Source organism: Mandrillus leucophaeus, unplaced genomic scaffold (genome assembly GCF_000951045.1).
Source record: "Mandrillus leucophaeus isolate KB7577 unplaced genomic scaffold, Mleu.le_1.0 Scaffold668, whole genome shotgun sequence".
Classification (NCBI taxonomy): Eukaryota; Metazoa; Chordata; class Mammalia; order Primates; family Cercopithecidae; genus Mandrillus; species Mandrillus leucophaeus.
The window spans coordinates 261,440-271,437 of NW_012107230.1; the positions used below are offsets into that span (position 1 = coordinate 261,440).

Genomic DNA, 9,998 nt, shown 5'->3' on the forward strand with positions numbered 1-9,998 from the left:
TTCACTCTGATGATAGTTTATTTTGCTGTGCAGAAGCTCTTTAGTTTAATTAGATCCCATTTGTCAATTTTGGCTTTTGTTGCCATTGCTTTTGGTGTTTGAGTCATGAAGTCTTTGCCCATGCCTATGTCCTGAATAGTATTGCCTAGGTTTTCTTCTAGGGTCCTTATGGTTTTAGGTTTTACATTTAAGTCTTTAATCCATCTTGAGTTAATTTTTGAATAAGGTGTAAAAAAGGGATCCAGTTTCTGTTTTCTGCATATGGCTAGCCAGTTTTGCCAGCATGATTTATTAAATAGGGAATCCTTTCCCCATTGTTTTTGTCAGGTTTGTCAAAGATCAGATGGTTTTAAATGTGTGGTGTCATTTCTGAGGCCTCTGTTTTGTTCTTTTGGTCTATATGTCTGTTTTGGTACCAGCACCATACTGTTTTAGTTACTGTAACCTCGTAGTACAGTTTGAAGTAAGGTAGAGTGATGCCTCCAGCTTTGTTCTTTTTGCTTAGGATTGTCTTTGCTCTACAGACTCTTTTTTGGTTCCATATGAAATTTAAAGTAGTTTTTTCTAATTCTGGGAAGAAAGTCAGTGGTAGCTTGATAGGAATAGCATTGAATCTATAAATTACTTCAGGCAGTATGGGCATTTTCACGATACTGATTCTTCCTATCCATGAGTGTGGAATGATTTTCCATTTGTTTGTTACCTCTCTTATTTCCTTGAGGAGTGGTTTGTAGTTCTCCTTGAAGAGTTCCTTTACATCCCTTGTAAGTTGTATTCCTAGGTATTTAATTCTCTTTGTAGCAATTATGAATGGGAGTTCACTCATGATTTGACTCTCTGCTTATCTATTATTGGTGTATAGGAATCCTTGCGATTTTTGCAAATTGATTTTGTATCCTGAGACTTTGCTGAATTTGCTTATCAGCTTAAGGATATTTTGGGCTGAGATGATGGGATTTTCTAAAATACAATCACATCGTCTGCAAACAGAGACAATTTGACTTCCTCTCTTTCTATCTGAATACCCTTTATTTCTTTCTCTTGCCCGATTGCCCTGGCCAGAACTTCCAATACTATGTTGAATAGGAGTAGTGAGAGGGCATCCTTGTCTTGTGCAGGTTTTCAAAGGGAATGCTTCCAGCTTTTGCCCATTCAGTATGATATTGGCTATGGGTTTGTCATAAATAGCTCTTATTATTTTGAGTTATGTTCCATCAATACCTAGTTTATTGAGAGTTTTTAGCATGAAGGGGTGTTGAATTTTATCAAACGCCTTTGCTATATCTATTGAGATAATCATGTGGTTTTTGTAATTGGTTCTGTTTATGTGATAGATTACATTTATTGATTTGCGTATGTTGAACCAGCCTTGCATCCCAGGGATGAAGCCAACTTGATCATGGTGGATAAGCTTTTTGATGTGCTGCTGGATTCAGTTTGCCAGTATTTTATTGAGGATTTTCACATCGATGTTCAACAGGGATATTGGCCTGAATTTTTCTTTTTTTGTTGTGTCTCTGCCAGGTTTTCATATCAGGATGATGCTGGTCTCATAAAACGAGTTAGGGAGGAGTCCCTCTTTTTCTATTGTTTAAAATAGTTTCAGAAGGAATGGTACCAGCTCCTATTTGTATCTCTGGTAGAATTTGGCTGTGAATTGTCTGGTCCTGGGCTTTTTTTGGTTGGTAGGCTATTAATTACTGCCTCGATTTCAGAACTTGTTATTGGTCTATTCAGGGACTTGACTTCTTCCTAGTTTAGTCTTGGGAGAATGTGTGTGTCCAGGAATTTATCCATTTCTTCTAGATTTTCTAGTTTATTTGTGTAAAGGTGTTTATACTATTATCTGATGGTAGTTTGTATTTCTGTGGGATCAGTAGTGATATCCCCTTTATTATTTTTTATTGTGTCTATTTGATTCTTCTCTCTTTTCTTCTTTATTAGTCTGGCTAGTGGTCTATTTTATTAATATTTTCAATAAACCAGCTCCTGGATTCATTGATTTTCTTTTTGAAGGGTTTTTTGTGTGTCTATCTCCTTCAGTTCTGCTCTGATCTTACTTATTTCTTGTCTTCTGCTGGCTTTTGAATTTGTTTGCTCTTGCTTCTCTAGTTTTTTTCATTGTGATATTAGGGTGTCAGTTTCAGATCCTTCCTGCTTTCTGATGTGGGCATTTAGTGCTATAAATTTCCCACTTAACACTGTATTAGCTGTGTCCCAGAGATTCTGGTACATTGTCTCTTTGATCTCACAGTTTCAAATAACTTCTTTATTTCTGACTTAGTTTTGTTATGTACATTCAGGAGCAGGTTGTTCAGTTTCCATGTAGTTGTGTGGTTTTGAGTGAGTTTCTTAATTCTGAGTTCTAATTTGATTGCACCATGATCTGAAAGACTGTTTGTTATGATTTCTGTTCTTTTGCATTTGCTAAGGAGTGTTTTACTTCCAATCACGTGGTTGGTTTTAGAATAAGTGCTATGTGGTGCTGAGAAGAATGTATATTCTGTTGATTTGGGTTGGAGAGTTCTATTAGGTCCACTTGGTCCAGAGCTGAGTTCAAGTTGTGAATATCCTTGTTAATTTTCTGTCTCCTTGATCTGTCTAATATTGACAGTGGGATGTTAAAGTTTCCCACTATTACTGTGTGGGAGTGTAAATGTCTTTGTAGGTGTCTAAGAGTTTGTTGTATGAATCTGAGTGCTTCTGTATTGGGTGCATATCTATTTAGGATACTTAGCTCTTCTTGTTGCATTGATACCTTTACCATTATGTAATGCCCTTCTTTGTCTTTTTTGATCTTTGTTGGTTTAAAGTTCATTTTTTCAGAGGCTAGGATTGCAACCCTTGCTTTTTTTGGCTTTCTACTCACTTGGTAAATATTCCTCCATCCCTCTATTTTGAGCCTATGTGTGTCTTTCCACGTGTGATGGGTCTCCTGAATACAGCATACTGATGGGTCTTGACTCTTTATCCAATTTGCCAGTCTATGTCTTTTAATTGGAGTATTTAGTTCATTTACATTGAAGGTTAATATTATTATGTGTGAATTTGATCCTGTCATTATGATGCTAACTGGTTATTTTCCACATTAGTTGATGCAGTTTCTTCATAGTGTCATTGATCTTTATATTTTGGTGTGTTTTTGCAGTGACTGGTACTGGTTTTTGCTTTCCATATTTAGTGCTTCCTTCAGGAGCTCTTGTAAGGCAGGCCTGGTGGTGACAAAAATCCCTCAGTATTTGACAAATATTTTGACAAAAGACAAAAATCCTTTCTTGTCTAGAAAGGATTTTATTTCTCCTTCATTTATGAAACTTAGTTTGGCCAATATAAAATTCTGAGTTGAAAATTCTTTTCCCTAAGAATGTTGAATATTGGCCCCCACTCTCTTCTGGCTTGTAGAGCTTCTGCAGAGAGATCCTCTGTTAGTCTGATGGGCTTCCCTTTGTAGGTAATCTGACCTTTCTCTCTGGCTGTGCTTAACATTTTTTCCTTCGTTTCAACCTTGGAGAATCTGATGATTATGTGTCTTGGGGTTGCTCTTCTCCAGGAATATCTTAGCAGTGTTCTTTGTATATTCTGAATTTGAAAGTTGGCCTGTCTCGCTAGGTTGGGGAAGTTCTCCTGGATAATATCCTGAAGTGTGTTTTCCAACTTGGTTCCATTCTCCCTGTCACTTTCAGGTACACCAATCAATCATAGGTTTGGTCTTTTCACATAGTCCCATATTTCTTGGAGGCTTTGTTCATTTTGTTTTTCATTCTTTTTTCTCTAATCATGTCTTCACACCTTATTTCAGTAAGTTGATCTTCAATCTCTGATATCCTTTTTTCTGCTTGATTGATTTGGCTATTGATACTTGTATATGCATCCGAAGTTCTCATACTGTGTTTTTCACCTCCATCAGGTCATTTATGTTCTTCTCTAAATGGGTTACTCTAGTTAGGCATTTCTGTAATCTTTTATCAATGTTCTTAACTTCCTTGCATTTGGTTAGAACGTGCTTCTTTAGCTCAGAGGAGTTTGTTATTACCCACCTTCTGAAGTCTACTTCTGTCAATTCATCAAACTCATTCTTTGTCCAGTTTTGTGCCCTTGCTGCAGAGGAGTTGTGATCATTTGGAGGAGAAAATACATTCTGGTTTTTGGAATTTTCAGCATTTTGGGACTGGGTTTTCCTCATCTTCGTGGATTTATCTGTCTTTGATCTTTGAGGCTAATGACCTTTGGATGGGGTTTTTGTGTGGGGGTCCTTTTTGTTGATGTTGATGTTACTGCTTTCTATTTTTAGTTTTTCTTCTAATAGTCAGGCCCCTCTTCTGCAGGTCTGCTGCAGCTTGCTGGAGGTCCACTCCAGACCCTATTTGCCTGGGTATCATCAGTGGAGGCTGCAGAACAGTAAAGATTGCTGCCTGCTCCTTCCTCTGGAATCTTTGTCCCAGAGGGGCACAAGCCTGATGCCAGCCAGAGCTCTCCTGTATGAGGTGTCTGTCGACCCCTGCTGGCAGGTCTCTCCATCCAGGAGGCACGGGGGTCAGGAACCCACTTGAGGAGGCAGTCTGTCTCTTAGCAGAGCTCGAGTGCTGTGCTGAAAGAATCCTCCTTGTCAGAATCCACTGCTCTCTTCAGAGCCGGCAGGCAGGAATGTTTAAATCCACTGCAACTGCACCCACAGCCACCCATTCTCCCAGGTGCTCTGTCCCAGGGAAGTGGGAGTTTTATCTGTAAGCCTCTGACTGGGGCTGTTGCGTTTCTTTCAGAGATACCTTGCCCAGTGAGGAGGAACCTAGAGAGGCAGTCTGGCCACAGTTGCTTTGCAGCACTGTGGTGAGTTCCACCCAGTCCGAACTTCCTGGCCTCCTTAGCACTGTCAGGGGGAAAACTGCCTACTGAAGCCTCAGTAATGGTGGACACCCCTCCCACCACCAAGCTCCATCATCCCAGGTCTACTTCAGACTGCTGTGCTGGCATCAAGAATTTCAAGCCAGTGAATCTTAGCTTGCTGGGCTCCATGGGAGTCGGATCTGCTGAGTGAGACCACATGGCTCCCTGGCTTCAGCCCCCTTTCCAAGAGAGTGAACAGTTCTGTCTCACTGGGCTTCCAGGTGCCACTTGGGGGAAAAACAACAACAACGACAACAACAAAACTGCTACATTTAGCTCTGTGTCGGTGCAAATAGCCACCCAGTTTTGTGCTTGAAACCCAGGGCCCTGGTGTTGTAGGGACACGAGAGAATCTCCTGGTCTGTGGATTGCCAAAACCATGGGAAAAGCGTAGTATCTGGGCTAGATAATACAGTCCCTCACGGCTTCCTTTGGCTGGGGGAGGGAGTCCCCTGGCTCCTTGCACTTCCCGGGTGAGGCAACGCCCCACCCTGCTTCTGCTCACCCTCCTTGGGCTACACCCATTGTAGTCCCAATGAGATGAACTGGGTACCCCTAAGCAGTCCCAGTGAGATGAACTGGGTACCTCAGTTGGAAATGCAGAAACCACCCGCCTTCTGCATTGGTCTCGCTGGGAGCTGCAGACCAGAGCTGTTCCTATTTGGCCATCTTGCCAGATCTCCAGCATATAGTAGGTTTTTAACAAGGGTTTGTTTTTGTCACATCTCTTTTCAATTACACACATTCACACACACATTGACGCTCAAGTACACTTATACATGCAAGACATACACACATAGATTCAAAAACCTGGGTAATGTGATAAGCAAGCCAAGATTCAGGGATAACCCAGGTAATGGTATGGATTAGTCAGTGATGCCTCCTAGATTTAGCTTCTAGACTGGCTGGATCCATGAGGTAAAAACATAATAGTGGTACAATTAATCAGGTTTAAAAAATAATTGATGAAGAAATGTTATTTTGATCTACACTATCAAACCACCATCAATGTAAAAAAAAAAAAAAAAACTTGGTTACCTAACACCTTCTCTGATTATACAATCTCTTTGCAGGAGATAAACCTGTTGAATCAATGCAGACAAAATTGAACTACCTTAGAAGAAATCTACTTATTTTAGTCGGTATTATCATCATGGTTTTTGTCTTTATCTGTTTTTGTTATCTCCATTATAACTGTTTGAGCGATGATGCATCCAAAGCAGGAATGTAAGTTTTACTCCTTTGAATTAAGAGTGCAAGGTGTGTGTGTGTGTGTGTACATATAGTGGAGGTTTCATTGTTCAGGTTACTTAATATTAACTTTAGACTTCTGAAGAGCTACCAACCTTTTGTAGGTGAATATTTTCACTTAAATTATATCAACTCTTAAATATTCTCTAGTACATTATTAACTTTAGTCAAAGTGTCTCTTGTTCAGGGTTCAGCTGAACTCCAGGATATTAATTGCATTATAAATTCAGTATAGGAAAAGAGGGCATGAATATCCAAATAAGAGTGGGAGAATGAAGAGAAAGAGAGAGGGAATTGGGTCTCTGTTTTTCAAAGACAATAAAACATTTTGGATAATTACCATTTTAAGATTTAATCGCACGAAAAATTATTCACTGTTGTTACTCTCATGATCTCAATGCCTGCCTTTTATATACTAGTTCCCTAAAAATATTCCATTCCAAAGACTGGTGACTAAAATGTGGTACCAGTACTGTATTCCTTTAGTTTCAGAGGAATGTTATGATTTGAAATATGCACAGATAACTTGGTGTTGTAAATATGATACAAAATAATGACTTTTTCTATAGTTTTTTTCTTGTGATACATTATCAATTTGTGACTTTTTAATAAAAAGTTTAATTCTGAAATAAGTGAGGTTCATTCTCTCTCTCTGTCTCTGTGTGTGTGTGTGTGTGTTTCTCTCTTTTTACAGTAGATTTGAAACAACTTTGTGTAATTCTATATGTGGATTATACAGTTATCTAATGTGGTTAAATAGTAAAATGCTCTTAAGAAAAAGCATTAAACAAGAGTTCATATTTATAACCTTAGTTGTGGCTTTCACCACTCTCCAATTCTGTTTTTGTGGTTTTGTTTGTTTATTTGTTTTTGAGACAGAGTCTCACTCTGTCACCCAGGCTGGAGTGCAATGGCATCATCTTGGCTCACTGCAACCTCCGCCTCCCAGGTTCAAGCGATTCTCCTGCCTCAGCCTCCCGAGTAGCTGGGGACTACAGGCGTGCACCACCACACCAGGCTAATTTTTGTATTTTTAGTAGAGATGGAGTTTCACCATGTTGGCCAGCCTGGTCCCAAACTCCTGGCCTCAAGTGATCTGCCCACCTTGGCCTCCCAAAGTGTGGGATTACAGGTGTGAACCACCATGCCCAGCCATCACACTCCAATTCTTACTGTGTTCAGTTTTCATATTAAAGTCCCAAAAAGACCACAGGTCTAAGCTGACAGTACCATATGTTCTCTGATAATAATAACAGGTCTCTTTTGTCTTAAATCATATACTCCAAATTTTCTATACTTTCAGGGTCAAGGAAAAAGGTATAGCAGCCAAGTCATCCAAAACATCATGCAATGAAGCCAAGACAGCCAGTCAATGCAGTCCTGAAACACAACCCATGCTATCCACTGTAGACAAGTTACCTGATTCCTCAAGTCCGGAAAGGTCATCCACACCATCCAGTACAGAAAAATTAATCAGGCCCTCAAGTCTACAAAAGCCATCCATACCAAACAGCGCAGGAAAGTTAACTAGGCCATCAAAGCCAAAAAGGTCATCCAGGTCATCACGCTCAAAAAAATTATGCAAGTCATCTCACCTGGAAAAGGCACATAGAACAGGCAGTCCAGAAAAATCACGTAAGCTAGACTATGCGTGTAATCTAGCCAGTTCAGATAAGCCAGTCAGGCCACCTCGGCTATCCAAGCCACTTTGTTCATCTCGTCCACAAAATGAAATGTCACCATCCGAGCCATTCAGTCTAAAGGAATCGGCTAAGCCTCCCAAACATTTTAATCCAAAAAGGTCAGTGAGTCGAGGCAGGGCAGCCTTATTATCCAACTCTAAAGTAGCCGAAACTTGTCAATCCTACAAGAAAAAACATCTTGTTTCCAAAACTTATAAGCCTTTGGTCAATGATATTTCTGAGGCAAAGGAGAAAAACACTCAAAACCTATATGTTTCAAGCAAAGTCAAGTCCTCTCCCAGGTCCCTTCGTGAGTTACATTCCAGGAACAATGCATACGATGATCACGTGAATGACAGTGATATGATGAGTTATTACAGTGAGGATGACAGTGATAAAGATATAATCATTACATGCGACAGAAGGTACAATCAAGTCACCTCTGAAGTAACCCTAAATGATTAGGAGCTCAACAAAAATAAAATCCAAGTGTGAAAGAGCAAACTTATACCAACTATTTTATGCTCATCATCCCTTAAGAAACCAGCAGAGGGAAAAATCACTATCAAGATCAGTCCAATCTGTCTTGGAGGCGATTTATTTTAAAAATATCAATAAAATGCATGACATAAATTACTATTGTAATTATTATTTCATTTTAGGGGGCACAAGGATCTTTTGATGTCTCTTACTTAGACCTGGTCACTTGGATAAGAACCATAAACATACACTCATACAAACCTAGAAAGAAATTGCAAGATGGGGCCTGGTGTGGTGGCTCACGCCTGTAATCCTAGCACTCTGGGAGGCTGAGGCAGGCAGATCACCTGAGGTCAGAAGTTCGAGACCAGCCTGGCCAACATGGCAAAATCTCGTCTCTACTAAAATTACAAAAATTAGTCAGGCGTGGTGGCGGGTGTCTGTAATCTCAGCTACTCGGGAGGCTGAGGCAGGAGAATCGCTTGAATCCAGGAGGCGGAGGTTGCAGTGAGCCGAGATTGAGCAGCTGCCCTCCAGCCTGGGTAACAGAGCAAAACTCCATCTCAAAAGAAAAAAAAAAAAAAGAAATTGCAATATGGGTATCCTAGACTTCCTTCCCTAGAATTAGCTCTCAACTGAAGTCTCAATCCAATTACTTTTTAATGTTTATGTGCAGTCCTCACAGTTTCATGACAGAAAAAAGACTCTTTCTGTCATGCCCAGTGCTTGTTGGAAATAGCTCTGTGCTATGGACTAAATGTTTGTGTTCCCCGCAAATTGATGTGTTGACACCTAATCCCCTATGTGATGGTATCAGGAGGTGGAGGTTTTGGGAGGTAATTAGGTCATGTGAGTACCCTTCAGCCCTATATAAGGGTACTAATCCTTTATAAGGGGCTGAAGAGACTAGAGTTCACCCCTTCCACAATGTGAGGACACAGTGAAAAGACCCCACTTACACATCATAGAGTCAGCCCTCACTGAATATTCTGGTGCCTTGATCTGAACTTCCTAACCTCCAGAATTGTGAGCAATAAATTTTGGTTGTTTATAAGCCACCCAGTTGATGGTATTTTACTATAGCAGCCTGGATAGACTAAAACATTCTGTTCGCTTGGTTCTGGCTGAGTTGGGGAAATTCCTGATAACCACTTGTTGTTGTTGTTGTTGTTTGTTTGTTTGTTTTTGAGACAAAGTCTCACTCTGTCGCCCAGGCTGGAGTACAGTGGCGTGACCTCAGCTCACTGCAACCTCTCCCTCCTGGGTTCAAGTGATTCTCCTGCCTCAGCTTCCCAAGTAGCTGGGACTACAGGCATGCACCACCATGCCTGGCTAATTTTTGTATTTTTAGTAGAGATGGGGTTTCACCATGTTGCCCAGGCTGGCCTCGAACTCCTGACCTCAAGTGATCCGCCTGCCTTGGCTTCCCAAACTGCTGGGATTACAAGCATGAGCCACTGTGCCTGGCCTTCCTGATAACTACTTTTAACACCATTGCCTCTGGTGGCTATTACCTAAAGTGAAGATCCAGCCTGTGGCACCCACACTTGGAGCACCATAACATTAGTCTAAGTTTTCTAAATTTCGAACTCTCAACAAGGCTTTTCATTGTTTTTGTTCCTCTTCAAAATGGTAAAAGAGTTTGCCCTGCATGCAGTCTCCAAAGGTCTCAGTTGGTGGTCTACTCGTCCACACATTTGT

General features: G+C 40.5%; 1 protein-coding gene across 1 annotated transcript in view; it reads left to right on the forward strand.

Annotated features, from left to right (window-relative positions):
• The window catches only part of LOC105554955 (chromosome unknown open reading frame, human CXorf66), a 10,307-nt gene extending 1,857 nt beyond the window's left edge, over positions 1-8,450 (forward strand). Inside the window, exons 2-3 of the mRNA XM_012001614.1 lie at positions 5,958-6,111; positions 7,439-8,450. Coding sequence (XP_011857004.1) covers positions 5,958-6,111; positions 7,439-8,282 — 998 coding nt within the window. The 3' untranslated portion in view covers positions 8,283-8,450. The remainder of the gene's footprint in view (positions 1-5,957; positions 6,112-7,438) is intronic.
• The last annotated feature ends 1,548 nt before the right edge of the window (positions 8,451-9,998 follow it).